The sequence below is a fragment of the Chiloscyllium plagiosum genome, unplaced genomic scaffold (assembly GCF_037043375.1).
Source record: "Chiloscyllium plagiosum isolate Xiang-an unplaced genomic scaffold, Cpla_swu_hap1 HiC_scaffold_2, whole genome shotgun sequence".
Classification (NCBI taxonomy): domain Eukaryota; kingdom Metazoa; phylum Chordata; class Chondrichthyes; order Orectolobiformes; family Hemiscylliidae; genus Chiloscyllium; species Chiloscyllium plagiosum.
The window spans coordinates 32540551-32558436 of record NW_028270140.1 but is presented as its reverse complement, the minus strand read 5'-3'; the positions used below and the strand labels follow the sequence as shown (position 1 = coordinate 32558436).

The window sequence follows — 17886 nt, the reverse complement described above, 5'->3', positions numbered from 1 at the left end:
TGTAAAAAATTTGCCTCTCATGTCTTTTTTAAATCTCTCTCCTCTTACCTTAACAATGTGCACCCTAGTCTTAAAATACCCATCCTAGGGAAAAGGCAGTGACCACTAACTATTTATAACCCTCATTATTTTATAAATTTCTCTGTATTTTCCTCATAACTCAATGAATGGCTCCCCTTAAAATATTTATCCAATTCCTTTTTGCAAATTGCTATTGAATTTGTCAACTGCCTGTATAAAAATACTCTCCTTATCTTCCACAGATTATTTTGCCAATTATCTTAGATCTGTGGCCCTGTTTCCACCAACCCTTCTATCATTGGAAATGGTTTCTCCTTACATATTCTGTCAAAACCCATCACACTAGGGCTACAGAAAGCAGAACAATTAAATAACAAAATCTATAATTACCCTTTTCCAACTTTATATAATTTTGGCAGAAATTTTGTTTCTGCCTGTAATCATTAACATTGGATTGAGGATATAGAAATCTTCAAGTTAGCAGAAAGATGAGACCATCACTTTGTCAGGTTGTACTGAACTTGCACTTTGACCCCAGAGGTGACAGTGTACCATTGTACCACTGGGCTGTTTTTAACTTCCTCCTCCTCCTCCTCCTCCTTCAATCCCTTGAATGTGAAAGGATGATCTCATTGTCTAAAGGGATAATTGAAAGACTTGATACTATAAATAGAGAGAAACGACTTCCTTTGGTAAATGGAGCTCAAAACCAATAAACAGATCTTACAGGCTGTTCAGAAGTAATGTTAGGAAGCACTTCTTCCCATGAACTTTAGTGGAAATCTGGAGTTCTCTTGGTGGGGATCAATTGAAAATTTAAAATTAGGGAGCTTTATTTTATGTTGGGTAAAATATTAAGATTTACAAAACCAGAGCAGATGGATAGAGTTAAGATATAGTTCAAGTATTATCCAATGGAATTGCAGAATAAGCTGAAGGGTCGAATGGACTCTTTCTGTTCTCATGTACTGATACTTCCTTTGTTTTTTTTCTTCATCTTAAAATTTTCCACCCAGCTCTCCCTTTGTCATTTTTTTGCAACATTGGGATGTTTCACCGGCTATCCACTTTCCACACAATGAAACTTAAATGAAACAAAATTAAATGGATCTTAATTCTTCAAAATTAAATGGATCTTAGCTCTTGTCCTTTTTACTAAAAGCTTTGCCTCTTGACAAGGTGCTCTGTGAAAACAACAACAGTCTTATCTCAGCACAGTGAATGAGGAAGCCCCAGGTTTGTTTGACATTGTGGCTCAATTTTGTTTTCTAATTCCTTCTTGCCTTCGCAGCAACACATTTTTTGAAGTCAAATCGATATCGAACCAAGTTTGGAAGTTTCAAAGATACCAGCTGATTATGACCTTCCATGAGAGACCTGTCCTGCCTCCTCCACTAATCACTTTCAGTCACATGACCATGGTCTGCCAACTTATTTGCTGCCGCTGGAGGAAGCAGGAGACTGAACAGGAGGATAAAGATTATGGACTTAGTAAGTAACTTCTGCACCAGCAATGGCTGTTCCATGTCAGGGCTCCTGTTTTTGCTTAGCTAATCCACTTTGGTAACAAGTAAAATCAGCAACTAGGACATAATTTATTGTGACCTTAGAATGTGCATTTGGCAGCAAGATCCCCACCCCAACATGGGATCTTGGATACATTAAAGTGAGATCATGTCTTAAGACTAAGGCCACAGTTTGGTCTCCAGCCACTCTGGTGGACTCCCACTGCAGTTGCCAGATGTATACATAGGGCGGCACAGTGGCTAAGTGGTTTGGGCGGCTTAGTGTCACAGTGGTTAGCACTGCTGCCTCACAGCACCAGGGACCCAGGTTCGATTCCAGCCTCAGCCTACTGTGTGGAGTTTGCACATTCTCCCCGTGTCTGCGTGGATTTCCTCCTACAAAGATGAGCAGGTTAGGTGAATTGGCCATGCTAAATTGCCCATACTGTTCAGGCATGTATAGGTTAGGTGCATTAGTCAGGGGAAATAGGGGAGGGGAATGTGTCTGAGTAGGATACTCTTCGGAGGGTCGGTGTGAACTTGTAGGGCCAAATGGCCTGTTTCCAATAGATGTGTGAGGTAACCCAATAGAGATCTCTCAAAACTACAGTGTTAATTCTGGAAGTGAAACTTGCTACCATAAGGAATACTTGAGGTGAATAGTATACATGTATTTAAGGGGAATCTAGATCAAAACATGTGGGAAAACTGAATAGAAAGAGTCACTGATAGGATGAGATGAAGTGATGTGGGACGATGCTCATGTGTAACATAAACATTGGCATGTATTTGATGGGTTGTTTTGATTTGTAAAATTCTATTGCATTCTATGAGTAGCCATGGCTTTTTGATTCTTCATTCCTATGGCCTGTTTTAGCATGCTTCTAAATGAGAAAATGTATTTTGAACCATCACAGTACCATGGCAGTATAAAATGAACTAATTTTAAAATGTAGAGGTAAAAACAATGACTGCAGATGCTGGAAACCAGATTCTGGATTAGTGGTGCTGGAAGAGCACAGCAGTTCAGGCAGCATCCAAGGAGCTTCGAAATCGACGTTTCGGGCAAAAACCCTTCATCAGGAATAAAGGCAGTGAGCCTGGAGCGTGGAGAGATAAGCTAGAGGAGGGTGGGGGTGGGGAGAGAGTAGCATAGAGTACAATGGGTGAGTGGGGGAGGGGATGAAGGTGATAGTTCAGGGAGGAGAGGGTGGAGTGGATAGGTGGAAAAGGAGATAGGCAACTAGGACAAGTCCGGACAAGTCATGGGGACAGTGCTGAGCTGCAAGTTTAGAACTAGGGTGAGGTGGGGGAAGGGCAAATGAGGAAACTACTAATATACTTGTATCAGGCTACATATAGTGATGCCTACAAGTCTGGACCAGCACAGAGATGAATGACAAGCTAATTTACCCAATCACTAATGTAATTAGTGGGATTTATTTAACACACAATTTGCATTTTGTAAAAATACAATTCATGCTCTTCACTGAAAACTTGCCTTTTTTTTCAGGAGACTTTGCTGTCTTTTCAGTGTTGAGTTCTATTGTCCATAATTCAGACACAAGCTATAATTCACTGTTTAAACAGACTCTGTTTGCTGAGTTAGATTCTGTTTAACTGTTGACTGTTACTATTAAATAAATTGTTTGCCATGAGTTCTGCTCTCTAAGTATTACAATTCACTGGGTCTAGTCATATTACTAGACACTTGGTTTAAACTTATAGTAGACCATATAACTTATTGATGAATGTATATATTTTTACAATAAAACTCATTGATTACTCCTTTCTTTCTTCCATATCCATTTCTCATCAGAACTCTTCATCACTGAAGATGAACTAAAGAAGCTGCATGACTTTGAGGAGCAGTGCATAGAGGAGTATTTTCGAGAAAAGGATGATATGTTCAACTCTTCAAATGATGAAAGAATCAGGGTCACTGCTGAACGGTGCGTTATCGCCATTTTCACCATCATACATTGACACACCATTTTCAGTTCAGGTTCAGAGGTATTCCAGGGCTCTGTATGGATGTATGTTCAGTTTGTCTGAGATGGGGAAGGGTTAACCAAGCTCTTGATGCTGATCAAAATCCTGTTGTCTATCCTAATCTTGTCCCTGTTCCTGACTATAATCCTGCTCTAAATCCTGATCTTGTTCCTGATCCTGACCATAACCCTGCTTTCTATTCTAATACTGTTCCTGATCCTGAATTCGATCCTGATCCTAGTCCCTGTTCCTGATCTCAGTCCTGTTCTCAATCTTGATCCTGTTACTAATCAGTCCCTCTTCCCTACTCATGGTGCTGCAACTCTTTCCCTTTTAAATATTTATTCAGATCCCCTTTGGGAAGTTAGTGTTGAATCTGCTTCCCCTGCCCTTTAAGGCAGAGCAATCCAGATTAGGACATCTTTGTTTGCCATTGCCAGCCCTTCAGTTCAGGTTTGTATGCTGTTTCTTTCCTGTTGATTTGAAATGATTCTAATGGGGCTAGAAAGAAGGATTCACCAGTTGAGTTATGTTCAGTTTCTGCTCCCTTTTCTCTTGAGCAGGGTCGATAACATGTCAATGAGACTGGAAGAAGTGAACGAGAGGGAACACTTCATGAAGGCATCCCTGCAGACCATGGATGTCAGGCTGGCACAATTGGAGGAGGTGACAGGACGCATAGCATCAGCCTTGGAGAGGCTGGCTGGCATGGACAAGGGAGAGTCAGGCAAGGTGAGATCCAGGACTTCCTCGGACTGCACTGACACGGCTTACATCCTGAGGCAGAGCAGCTTCAACAGCCAGGAGGGCAACAGCTACAAGCTCCCAGAATGCGGGGAGCAGGCTGGAGAGGAGCCCATGTCTCCCACATCACCCACCATCACGCCAAGGATGAGGAGTCACTCCTTTTACATGGTGAGCCCCAAGCCTCAGGCAGGGACGGAGCGGACTGAGTTCCCCTTCAAGGAGAGGTCCCTGAGCCTACAGAGGACCAGCAGCTCGCAAATGATGGCCGTGGTGAAGGAGCTGAAACCCGGGCCCCCACCCCCTGAGACCGTCCCCACCACAGCCCCAGCAGCTGCCTCGCCAGAAGGGAAAAGACCATCGTCTTGTATCGACATCTACGTCTCAGCCACTGAGAAGGAGGAGGAGGAGGAAGAAGAGAAGATGGCGGAGAGTTCCCTGAAGGTGCCCACTGGACTCGGGCCATCTGAAATGATGGTGGTCATGCTTGGCAGCCAGGGCTCTCCTCTAGTGTCCAGCCAGTGGCCAGAAGGGAGTGGGACATACGAGGAAATGTTTATCTCAGACAGCCAGGTGGTAGCCCCAGAGACTGCACTGACAGCTGGGGAGTGCCTGCAGCAGTGGGAGGCTGACCCACCCATGTACCACACCCTGGAGCGCTCCAAGAGCAGCCGCTACCTAGCCGCCTCCAGCATCTACGCAGACGACTCGCCGATGGTCAAGTCGCACAGTTTTGTCTTCCCCTCGCGGGGCTACTACGGCTGCTGCCTGGGCGTTCCTGTCAAAACGACCGAGTACACCAGCATCACCGACTGCATCGACACCCGCTGCGTGTCTGCCCCGCCCCTTGGCATCGAGCACCCACACTTGCCCAGCGGCTCAGCCGGACTGCACTCGGGCAGCCTGGATGAGTTGTGTGCCTCTCACCCGGAGAGGGAGGCCGAGCTCAGCCACCCGAGTTCGGACAACGAGGAGGCCGAGGGAGAGGGCCGGCCGCCGGAGCCGCTCTGCAACAACAGCAACCTCCTGGTGTGTGGCCGGGACGCCGTGTCCCCTCTGAGCCGCCTGGGCAGGGCCAACAGCTACACCGCCTCAGAGCCCAACGCACTGGCATCGCATACCAGGAAGAGCTGCTCCATCAGCGGCAGGCTGGACACGCAGTGGAACTCCCTCCGCCTCCAAACCCCATGCCAGCGTGGCCGCCCCTCTGAGCCAGACCAGGGCATCTCCCTGAAGACTCTGTCCAGAACGACGGCTTTCAAAAGTTTCGACAGTAGCAAGCACAGCTTCACATAATGCCACTGCCTCCTCTGTCCTTTTATTGTGGCACAAAATGTTATACATGTTTTCTTTTAACCCCCCCAACCCCTCCTTGTGAGATTTATTGGCACCTGAACAGTATCCTGTGGCCACCACCATAATCTTGTGTCTTTGAAACACTACCCAAATGTATGTATGCCCCTGATGTGGAGGTGCCTGTATTGGACTGGTTTAGGCAAGGTCAAAAATCACATGACACCGGGTTATAGTCCAACAGGTTTATTTGAAAACTCTAGCGTTCGAAGCTTTTGAACACACCGAAAGCTAGTCTTTTCAAATAAACCTGCTGGACTATAACCTAGTGTCGTGTGATTTTTCACTGTGTATCCCCTCAGCACAGGTTTCTTCCTTGTCCTGATGTTAAAGGGACTGCATCACCATGTGGGGCAGTGGAGTAATGTTTCTAAACCTCTGGTAGTCCAGGGTGTTGGCAGGTGTTGCCAATTCCCTTAGCATTACAGTCGGCTCTTCTATAATGCAATGGTTACGTGCTTGAGCAATCCTGCGTTATAGAAAAATCGTGCTTTAGAAACAGTGTTTAAAGTGTTGATGCTGTAATTGCGTTACAGCCAAACACGTTTTAAAAGTTCACGTTTTAGAAACAGCGTGTCCAACTCATCAATCATGTTACAGCAAAATCGCATTGACAAAACACGTGTTATGGTAGGACAACCTGCACTGTCATTACACTGAACAATGCTTTTCACTATATTTGTAATACACGTGTCAATAGATTAATCGAATCCAACCCATTGTCAGATGCTGGCAGCAGCAAGCGAATAAGTGGTGGAGGAATAGCCCTTCTGTCTCCCGTATGTCTGAGGTGCTGCCTTCAACAGTGCCAGGTCATTTAAAGGTTTCAGAAGTAAGGCCATAGAATCAATAATTTATTAGCAACGCATATCATGAAAGGAGGTTATTCAATACATCATATAGAATCATAGAGATATATAGCACGGAAACAGACCCTTCGATCCAACTTGTCCATGCCAACTAGAGATCCTAAAATAATCACGTCTCATTTGCCAGCATTTGGCCCATACCCCTCTAAACCCTTTCTATTCATATACCCATCCAGATGCCTTTTAAATGTTGTAATTATACCAGCCTCCAGCACTGCCTCTAGCAGCTCAGTCCATGTACAGATCTCCCTCTGTGTGAAAATGTTGCCACTTAGGTCCCTTTTATACTTTGCCCCTTCTCACCTTAAAGCTCTAGTTTTGGACTCCCCTACCCTGGGAAAAAGGTCTGACTATCTTTGGATATCTTGGCATCTCTTTGAAAGGACTAACTAATGAATTCCACTTCAACCCCACTCATTCCTCCATTTTGCATTTCCTGCATTTTTCAGTATTATTTGCCAGTGTTTATCAAATTCTTTTTTGAAATTTCTACTAAATCTACTTCCAAATGACAATCATTCACTACAGATAAATATGTATAAATGTTAGAACATAGAAAAATACAGCGCAGTACAGGCCCTTTGCCCCTCGATGTTGCGCCGATCCAAGTCCACCTAACCTACACTAGCCCACTATCCTCCATATGCCTATCCAATGCCCGTTTAAATGCCCATAAAGAGGGAGAGTCCACCACTGCTACTGGCAGGGCATTCCATGAACTCACGACTCGCTGAGTAAAGAATCTACCCCTAACATCTGTCCTATACCTACCACCCCTCGTAATAGCTGACTCCATACGTGGAAAAAGGTTCTCATGGTCAACCCTATCTAAACCCCTAATCATCTTGTACACTTCTATCAAGTCACCCCTAAACCTTCTTTTCTCCAATGAAAACAGCCCCAAGTGCCTCAGCCTTTCCTCATACGATCTTCAAAATGCATGTTGTCCTCTTGTTTTGTCTCTTTTCCTAATTACCCTGAATTTTCTGAATCTTCTGTTATTAGGAATAGTTTTTCCTTATTAACTCCAAATCCTTCATTATATTGAATGCCTTGCCTCAATCATCTTTGTTTAAAAGAGAGAAATCTCTGTTTCCCTGATCGATGAGTCTGTAATGATGCTGCTAATGACAAATGAAAATTTCAGAACTGAGATTTTTTGTCGCTGTTGGGTAAAGGCTGTTAAGGGTTATGGAACTGAAGTGAGTGGGTGGAGTTAAAATACAAAGCAGGAATGATCAAACTGACTGACAAGAAAAGGTTCAAGGGGTCAATTGGCCTCTTCCTAATACCATGACCCTGTGGTTCCACTTCTGAAACTGTTTTAATTTTTTTATTAAATGTATTTTTCTAATGAATCTGTTCAGAGATATGATTACACACTGAATGAGTTGAACCGAAAGGTCTGTTTCCGTGCTGTGAATCTCTATGACTCAATGAATTTATGGCCTCGTGGGACTTGAACCGGAGTCCCTTCGATCAGGGGTAGGGACGCTATCACTGCATCCCAAGATGCCTCTGAAACTGGTTTAAAGAATAGATACATAAATGTCTCACACAATTTAATCTTTAGCTCTATTTGATTGGCTAATGTTGAAACAGTAGTAACAAGTGATAGAGTGATGGAGTTTATCATGTAGAGTTCATCACATGTAGATGTTATAGAAAGAGCTGACCCAGCCTAAACTCCAGATGACATGGCCCCCTTAGTTCATTTTTCAAAGAATAAAATGAATGAACTGTAGGTAAATGTGATCACAATGCAGTGAGTAAAACAGCACAAAGGAAGAAATCATTTTGATAGCAAGCACTGGTGAATTTTATCTTAAGTGCTGTTTGTTAATATTTGATAGCCTTTTGAGGAAGGATTGTACAGTATTTTTAAAAATAATTTGCAAGTATCTGTAGTTTTGTGATTCCAAGTCCAATTATTCATCAAGTGAGTAACGTTTATATGGTTGCTGAAAGTCTATTTGCTAGATCTTATTTTAAAAGCATGTATGCTGTTGCAATAAAGATGTAAATAATAATGTTCACCCCTTGGTCCAGACGTGAGATTAAGACTCTAGCATTGCATGCATTTTAAAAAAAGACTGGATTTCACCAAAATGTATCAGGCTTAATAGGTAAAAGTCAGTGGTTGTCTTGGACAAGTGCCACATATTACAAATGGCTGATTGCCAAAGCAATGATTTTAGTTCTTTTACACTTTAATGTCAAAGTTAGTTAGCTCTCAAGGGTTGAACCCACAGGCCTTGGAAAACACTCAAGCGTATTGATTTTAAAAGGTGATGTTTTGAAGAATCATTGAATCATACAGCACTGATGGTGGACATTCAACCCACCTTCCCTGTGCTAGCTATTAAAAAGAGCTATTCAAGCAGCCCTACTGCCCTGTTCTTTTCACATAATCATGTGAATGGTTCCCTTTAACTATTTAACCAATTACAAAAACATACAATTTTTGTAAGTTACTATTTAAAAAAGTGTTTTCTAAAAACAAATGTTTCCCTGCTTTTTTATACTGATAATATTAAATCTGTGCCATCTAATTACTGAACTTCCTGCCACTCGACACTGACTAACAGATTATTCAGGAGCCTTCACTGTTCAAAGCTAAAACTCAAACTGAAGCCCCCAGAAATGCCAATCAGGATTTCAACACTCTGCTCTCTTATACATCTTCAAATCAACAATATTCCATCGCCTGTGTCTAGTTACAAAGATTTGTTAAAGTTTGAATATGACCCCCAATCTGCGATGACTTAGTATAACAAAATACCATATTATCTTATCGATAACAAATATGTAATCAAAGCATACACAATGTTGTAAACTTGAAGTGCAATATTTACCTGCTATGATGCCAAAATCCACAGGTTAAGTGGTCATTTTGATACAATAGTATGAACACAATGGGTATTTTGGTCCAAATGAACAGGTCAATCCAGTATTTACCACTACATTTGTTCTCATAGCTCAATGTAAAAGCAAGGGAAATGTTTATTTTAAAACATTAGATCCCTTAATACAATTGCCATTAATAACCCCAGGGAAATCATTGAGCTTAACAGTAATGTAATCACAATGCAAAGTTTGGAAAAGGATTCTTTGAAAAGAGTTCCTGCTCTTCAGGCTAAGAGTTATAAATGTTTGTTCTGGTTGTATAATAAAGTTTTAAAAACTACTTCATGAGATTTATAAGTCTTTATGTGAGATTATCCCTGTTCACCAATTAGATAATGATCACTTCAGCTGAGAATAACTTCCCTTCCATTCAGCCAAATGACTGTAAACACCGTGGGATCAAATCCACGATATATGCTTTAAAGAAAATGCTATGTCATTATTGCGGTAGATAGTGTTAATGCCAATTAAAGGGAACGATTTTACATCCAATATTTTGTCTCTATCTTTATTTTCATAATGCCTTTGTTTTCTTCATCTCTTCATCGATGAAATTGAATGAAAGTCTCACATGAAAAAGATTTGGTTGCTTCATTACAAAAAAAAAGGTGCAAATGAGGCAAAAATACCTTGAAATTGTTGCTTTAGAATCCCGTGATGTTGTAGGAATTCTAGATGTAGAGTTTTTGTTTTGGATACAATCAAGAAATTGCACCCAAAATGTGTTGACTCAGTAACATCTAAACTCTTCACTAAAGCTAATTTGCATAATCATAACTCCAAGATCTTCCATGAACCAGTGCAATCAGACTGTCCAATAAAATGTTATTACTTTTTAGTTTATCCCCATTAAAATCTATTACTTAAGATCGGTAACCATTACAGTTTTAGTTTACAAATATGTATGTTGCCTCACAGCACCAGCGTCCCGGGTTCGATTCCAACCTCGGGTAACTGTCTGTGTGGAGTTTGCACATTCTCCCCGTGTCTGCATGAGTTTCCTCTGGGTGCTTTGGTTTCCTCTCACAGTCCAAAGATGTGCAGGTTAGGTAGATTGGCCATGCTGAAGTGCCCATAGTGTTAGGTGCATTAGTCAGAGGGAAATGGGTCTGGGTGGGTTACTCTTTGGAGGGTCGGTGTGGACTTGTTGGGCCGAAGGGCCTGTTTCCACACTGTAGGGAATCTAATCTAATCATTGTTACACGGTTTCCTGTTCTCCCACTCCCCACATAGAAACTACACAGTGTCAATTCCTGACATAAAAGTCAGAGGATAAACCGCTGACTCCAGCTCACTGCTTGCTCCTTCAAATCTCCATCAGTCACCAACATTTCAGGGCATGATCGATGGGCAGCACCGCACGTGCCACCAACTTAACACCACCTCCCAACCCCATCTACCTACCAGCAAAACAGGAGGGAGAAGGGAGCTAATTACCCTCTGTCCGATTTGTCCAGGACAAATAAAACAAACCAGCTATGGGCTGCGAGTACTTGATTGGCTGAACTTTAAAGTTGGTAACAGCACCAGGAATTCTGGGATGTCCCACCTGTACCGAGTGGGAGAATATGGCAAGAGGGATTCCAAGGGGACATAATACATAGTTAATGAGGTGAGTTTGGGAAGTTATCACAAGTAGAGCTCTATAAAACACACCAATAATGACACTTCGTTAAGTTCTGTTAAGAATCAGCTCCACTCCCCCATCTCACTGTCCAAACTGTCAAGGACATACAGAATCCTATGGCAGACTTTCAAGAAAATCAGGGAACTGTTCCCAGTGTCCTAGCCAATATTAATCCCTCCATTGAAATTATGAAAAACAAATGATCTGGTCAATCCCACATTGCTGTATGGATTTTTCAACAGTAACCACACTTTGCAGTGAAATGTTTTGGGATGTCCCTTGTTATATTATATTATCTACCACAAATCCAGATCTGGAACATGCAAGTATCTATGCTAGGAGGTCAGGTGCCGTCTATCCAGAATACGGCCAATCAAAACCCACCACCTTTTCCAAAGTAAGGAGAGTGGGTAGACCAGGGAACATGGAAGTGATAAGGTTTCCTCCCACAGTCCAAAGATTTGCAGGTTAGGTGAATTGGCCATGCTTAAATTGTCAATTAGGTGCATTAGTCAGTGGGAAAAAGGGTTTGGGTAGGTTACTCTTCGGAGGGTCGGTGTGTACCTGTTGGGCCAAAGGGCCTGTCTCTATACTGTAGGGAATCTAATCTAATCTAATCTATATTAAAAAAAGGGTGTCCAAGAGTGAGTAACCCAAATTAAAATGGCTGAAAATGAATATAAAAAGTTTAAACTTAACAATTTAACCATTTCATGGTTTAGTTAGGATGGACTTGAAATAAATTCTGTGTTGTTTAAATAATAACACTTTGAACTTCAATAGAAACTCTCTTTTATTTGATTCTGCAAGCTGCTGGTGCCAGAGAAGACCCCTAGTTTAGATGCTCCAGGTCAGTTCCTACTGGTTCTGTGACATGCTTATCAAGGTGCAGCTGTGAAAAAAAAAATTGCTGGAGAAACTCAGCACGTCTGGTGGCGTCTGTAGAGAGAGAAACAGAGTTAACGTTTTGGGTCCAAATGGCTTATTCAGAACTGAATATGTTCCCTACTGAAATCTTCACACATAATACTTTAATTTCTAGTCCTTATTACATCTAGCACATGGATCAGTTTCCTTTTCCTTAGGGAGTTCTTCTTGGAAAGAGGGCACCGTTGGCAAGTCTAGCATTGATGCCCATCCTGTATCAATTTCCCTTGAATTGAGTGACTGCTAGATCATTTCAAAGATAGGAGACAATCATTTGCTGTGAATCTAAAATCAGGCCAGACTAGATAACAACAGCAGTTTTCTTTCCCTAAGGAACATTAGTTTTTATAGCAATCAATAACAATTTCATGGTCATTACAGCAGAATTATGCATTGTATTTAATTCAAATATAAATTCCACCAGTATGTCATGATAGGATTCAAAGACATGTTTGCGATTTTGGAGAAAAGTTGTGGCACAGGTTGTGGATCAGGTTGTACATTTGCTCGCTGAGCTGGTAGATTTATTCTTAGACATTTTGTCACCATGCTAGGTTACATAATCGGTGAGCCTCTGGTGAAGCGCATGTGTTCTGTCCCGCTTGCTATTTATGTGTCTTGATCTGTTGTGGTGGGTGATATCACTTCCATTTCTTTTTCTGAGAGGTTGGTAAATGGGGTCCAAATCAATATGTCGTTAATAGAGTTCCGGTTTGAATGCCAGGCCTTTAGGAATTCCCATTCGTTTAGCCTGCCCCAGACCGTATTATAGCACCCCTGAATAAACTTCACAAGGCAGGTGAAATTAACAAGACAGACCTCCAAAGAATGAAACCAGAAGGAACAAAGTTAAAAATCACATAACACCAGGTTATAGTCCAACAGGTTTAATTGGAAGCACTAGCTTTCGGAGCGCCGCTCTTTCACCAGGTGGTTGTGTCCTTCATCAGGCTAGTACTCCCAAATAAACCTGTTGGACTATAACCTGGTGTTGTGTGATTTATAACTTTGTACACCCCAGTCCAACACCGGCATCTCCAGATCATGAAAGAACCAACGCAGCCCATTTCTATGGATTCCCAAAGGTACATAAACACAGGGCCCCCTTCAGACACTTAGTCTCACTTTATGGCACACCGACATAGGGACTGGCAAAGGAACTGCAATGCAAACTGAAAAACCAAGTAGAAAACTCAAGCCACTCGATTCACTCCACCCAGGAATTCCTTAACATCAAATCACCAAGGTAGAGGATGACGAGGTCATGGTTTCCTTCGACCTGACGGCCCTATTCACATCAATAAACATCACCGTGACCAAAGAAACACTGGTCTCACTGCTAGACGAACCAAGGACACAAACGCCTGACAGCACCAACTCCATCAGCAAGGACAGCATTCTCAAACTAGTAAACCAGTGCCTCACGACCCACTTCACCTTCAACGACAAGATCGACAAACAATTCAATGGGATGCCTATGGGATCACCAATATCAGGACTATTAGCAGAAGCAGTTATGCAGAGGTTAGGATGAACAGCCCTTCCAACGATCCAGCCCAAGCTTTGGGTCCACTCTGTGGATGATACCTTTGTCATCACGAAACGGAACAGATTAAAAGAAACCCACAAACACATAAACAACATTCTTATGGTGTAAAATTCACCAAAGAGGAAGAGAACAATAACCGACACCACTTCCTAGATGTCACGGTAAGAACAAAAAGCCAATGGAGAGCTGCAGACCAGACAGGAAAGCCACACCCACTGACCAGATACTCAACTACAGGAGCAATCATCCCAACACCCACAAACAGAGCTGCATCAGGACATTATTGAAATGAGCCACAACACACTGCAGCACCCAGAAACTACATCGAAGAAGCCGAAGAAAAACACCTATATAACATATTCAGGAACAATGGGTATCTGATAAGCGCAGTCCGCCAATCCCTACACAACAGACCTAAACAAGAAGACACAACACGCCCTGCCGTACATTAAAGACATCTCGGAGATGATGACCAAGCTACTCCAGCCCCTAGGCATCATGGTAGCCCAAAATCTACCCCCACACTGAAATTGCTCCTGATGAATTGAAAGGACGCCGTACCAACAACCAGCAGACCAAGTGTCACATACAAAATACCCTGCAAGGACTGCAACAAACATTACATTGGACAGACAGGCAGGAAACTAGCCACCAGGATACATGAGCACCAACTAGCCACTAAAAGACGTGACCAACTATCACTAGTATCCATACACACAGACAAAGAGGAACATCAGTTCAACTGGGACAATACATCCATCCTGGGACAGGCTAAACAAAGACACGCATGGGAATTCTTAGAGGCCTGGCATTCAAACCGGAACTCCATTAACAAACACATTGATTTGCATCTCATTTATCAACCTCTCAGAAAAAGAACCAGAAGTGACATCACCCGCCACAACAGACCAAGACACATAAATAGCAAACGGGACACAAAAACAGTGCTTCATCAGAGGCTCACTGACGAAGGGCCTGTGCCCGAAACGTCGAATCTCCTGTTCCCTGGATGCTGCCTGACCTGCTGTGCTGTTCCAGCAATAAAGTTTCAACTTTGATCTCCAGCATCTGCAGAGTTTCCTGAGGAAGGGCCTGTGCCCGAAACGTCGAATCTCCTGTTCCCTGGATGCTGCCTGACCTGCTGTGCTGTTCCAGCAATAAAGTTTCAACTTTGATCTCCAGCATCTGCAGACCTCACTTTCTCCTCACTGATAATGTTACCTAGCATGGTGACAAAGTGAGAACAAATTACCAGTTCAGTGAGCAAATGTACGACCCGAAATATGTGTGCCCAGAGCATTAGCTTAAGCCTCTGGAATATTCGTAAAATGACATTACCGCGACACTATTATCACCCATTCTTAATAATTAGATACTTTTGATATGAAAATCTTTTAAACTAAGCTTTCTGGCAGTAAGAAATTGAATGCAGTTTGAAGAGCCTTCTTGAACCAGTGGAATTTGCAACATTGGGCTGAGGACATGGGGAAGGAGTGTTGCTGACTATTTTGTGGGTGGGAAGCAATTAGGGAGAATAGAATCTTTAATCAGTGCGAAGGATCATGGAAATCCTGAGCAAAATTGGTGTTGTCACTACTTTCTATACTTCAAATTCCTCGATCATTTGTACTGATTTGGCTAAATGTAGTGGGGTGAAAGGTCGAGACGAGTGGAAATTTATAACGTAAACTGGAGTAATGAAATATTATTTTGACATAAGTTCCTCAACTTAACATGGAATTGCTAAACCTCTCTATTGCAGGTTAACTATCTCAATCTAAATGGCACAATGCTTTTTCGGAGTAGGTCTAAATTATATACAATTAAGCATGGTGATTGTGATTCAGGAACCATAACACTGAGCAGGGCTGCACAACATGAATCTCATGACGATGGAAGCCAAGAGGACTTAACCTGACAGCAATATCTTCCAGTTCCACTTATTTAAAGTGCGGCTGCCCTGCGATAGAAAGGATGTTGTTAAACTAGAAAGAGTGCAATAAGGATTTACAAAGTTGTTACCAGGATTGGAGGGTTTGATTTACGGGGAGAGGCTGAGAATAGGCTAGGTTTTTTTTTATCCCTGGAGCTTCGGAGGCTGGGGGGGTAACCTTATAGAGGGTTATAGGAGGGGCACAGATAAAGTGAATAACCAAGGTGTTTTTCCTCGAGATGGGGAATCCAGAACTAGAGTGCATAGGTTAAAGGTAATGGGGAAAGTTTTAAAAGCGATCTAAGGAGCAACTTTTTCACAGAGGGTGGTGCGTATGTGGACTGAACTGCCAATGGCAGTGGTAGAGACAAGTACAATTACAACACTTAAAAGACATTTGGACAGTTACCCGGATAGGAAAGATTTAAAGTGTTATGAACTAAATAGGAGAAAGTGAGGACTGCAGATGCTGTGATCAGAGTCGAAGAGTCTGGTGCTGGAAAAGCACAGCTGGTCAGGCAGTATCTGAGGAGCAGAAGAATCGACATTTCGAGCAGAAGCTCTTCATCAGAAATGAGGGGGTGGCCCAAGGGGCTGAGAGCTAAATGGGAGAGGGGTGAGCCTGGGGAAAGGAAGCTGGGAATGTGATAAGTAGATGAAGGTGGGGGTGAATGTGATAGATCGGAGCAGAGGATGGAGCAGATAGGTGGAAAGGAAGATGGACAGGTAGGATAGTACAAGAGGGCGGTGCCGAGTTGGAAGGTTGCATCTGGGATAAGGTGGGGGGAAGGGAAATGAGGAAACTGGTGAAATCCACATTGATCCCAAGGCGGAAGATGAGGCTTTCTTCCTCCAGGTGTCGGGTAGTTAGGGTTTGGCAGTTGAGGAGGCCCAGAACTTGCATGTCAGAGTGGGAGCAGGAGTTTGGCCACCAGGCTGTGGGATTGCTTAGTGCATGTGTGCGTCACAAAGACGTTCTCTGAAATGATCCATAAGTTGATGCCCTGTCTCCCCAGTGTAGAGGAGACCACATCGGGAGCAATGGACAAAGTAGATGACGTGTGGAAGTAGAAGTGAATCTCTGTCAGATGTGGAGGAATCCTTTGGAGCCTTGGACAGAGGTGAGGGTGGAGGTGTGAGTGCAGGTTTTGCACTTCTTGCTATGGCAGGGGAAGGTGCCGGGAGTGGAGGGTAGGTTGGTGGGGAGCATGGACCTGACAAGGGAGTTATGGAGGGAATGGTTTCTCCGGAATCCTTGTCACGATTGTAGGGGTGGGGTTCAAGGGCAGAGGTGCAGGAAGTGGAGGAGATGCGCTCAAGGGCATCGTCAATGTCATGTGAGAGGAAATTGTGGTCTTTGAAGAAGGAGGCCATCTGGAATGTTCTACGGTGGAATTTGCCCTCCATGGAGCAGATGCGGCAGAGGCAGAGGAATTGGGAATAAGGGATAGCATTTTTACAGGAGGAGGGTTGGAGGATGTTTAGTCCAGGTAAGTGGGAGTCGTTTGGTTTGTTGTAGCTGACCGTGTTCAGTCAATCGCCCGAAATGGAGATAGAAAAATCCAGGAAGAGGAGAGAGGTGTCTGAGATGGTCCAGGTGAACTTGAGGCAGAGGTGGCAGGTGTTTGTGAAGTCGATGAACTGTTCAACCTTCTCTTGGGAGCACAAGGTGGCGCCGATTCAGTCATCGATGTAGCGGGGAAAAACGTGGAGAATGGTGCCAGTGTAAATGAAGAAGATGGACTGTTCCATGTACCTGATGAAGAGGCAGGCATAGCTGGGGCCCATGTGGGTGCCTGTGGCTACCCCTTTGTTCTGGAAGAAGTGGGTGGATTCGAAGGAGAAACTGTTGAGGGTGAAGACCAGTTTAGCCAATCGAATGAATGCGTCAGTGGAAGGGTACTGGTTGGGTCAGTGTGAGAGGAAGAACCTGAGGGCTTTGAGGCCTTCGCCATGGCGGATAGAGGCGTATAGGAACTGGATGTCCATGGTGAAGATGAGGTGTTGGGGGTGGGGGAAATGAAAGTCATAGAGGAGGTGGAGGGAGTAGGTGGTGTCCTGAATATAGGTGGGGAGTTCCTGGATTAAGGGGGACAGGACGGTGTCAAGGTATATAGAGATGGGTTCGGTGGGACAGGAGTAGGCTGAGACAATGAGTCAACCAGGGCAGTCAGGTTTGTGGACTTTGGGTAAGAGGTAGAACCGGGCAGTGCACGATTTCCGAACTATGAGGTTGGAGGCTGTGTATGGGAGATCTCCTGAGGTGATGAGGTTCTGGATGGTCTGGGAGATGATAGTTGGTGATGGGAGGTGAGGTCATGGTCGAGGGGGCAGTAGAAGGAGGTGACCATGAGTTGGCACATGGCTTCAGCGATGTAGAGGTCCGTGTGCCAAACTACCACAGCATCCCTCCTGTCTTCTGGTTTGATGGGGAGGTTTAACACCAGAACACAGCTGCT

The 17886-nt window shown here is 43.5% G+C and overlaps 1 protein-coding gene across 8 annotated transcripts in view; it reads left to right on the top strand.

Annotated features, from left to right (window-relative positions):
- The window catches only part of trpm3 (transient receptor potential cation channel, subfamily M, member 3), a 576387-nt gene extending 566170 nt beyond the window's left edge, over nt 1–10217 (top strand). For 6 of the 8 annotated variants that reach the window (XM_087995868.1, XM_043716563.2, XM_043716555.2 and 3 more), the window contains 3 exons: nt 1313–1512; nt 3346–3478; nt 4082–10172. In XM_087995868.1, the coding sequence (XP_087851994.1) occupies nt 1313–1512; nt 3346–3478; nt 4082–5558 (1810 nt within the window). In that variant the 3' untranslated portion in view covers nt 5559–10172. Of the gene's footprint in view, nt 1–1312; nt 1513–3345; nt 3479–4081 lie in introns of all 8 variants that reach the window. The other 2 variants (XM_043716548.2, XM_043716539.2) reach the window with 1 other exon arrangement.
- The last annotated feature ends 7669 nt before the right edge of the window (nt 10218–17886 follow it).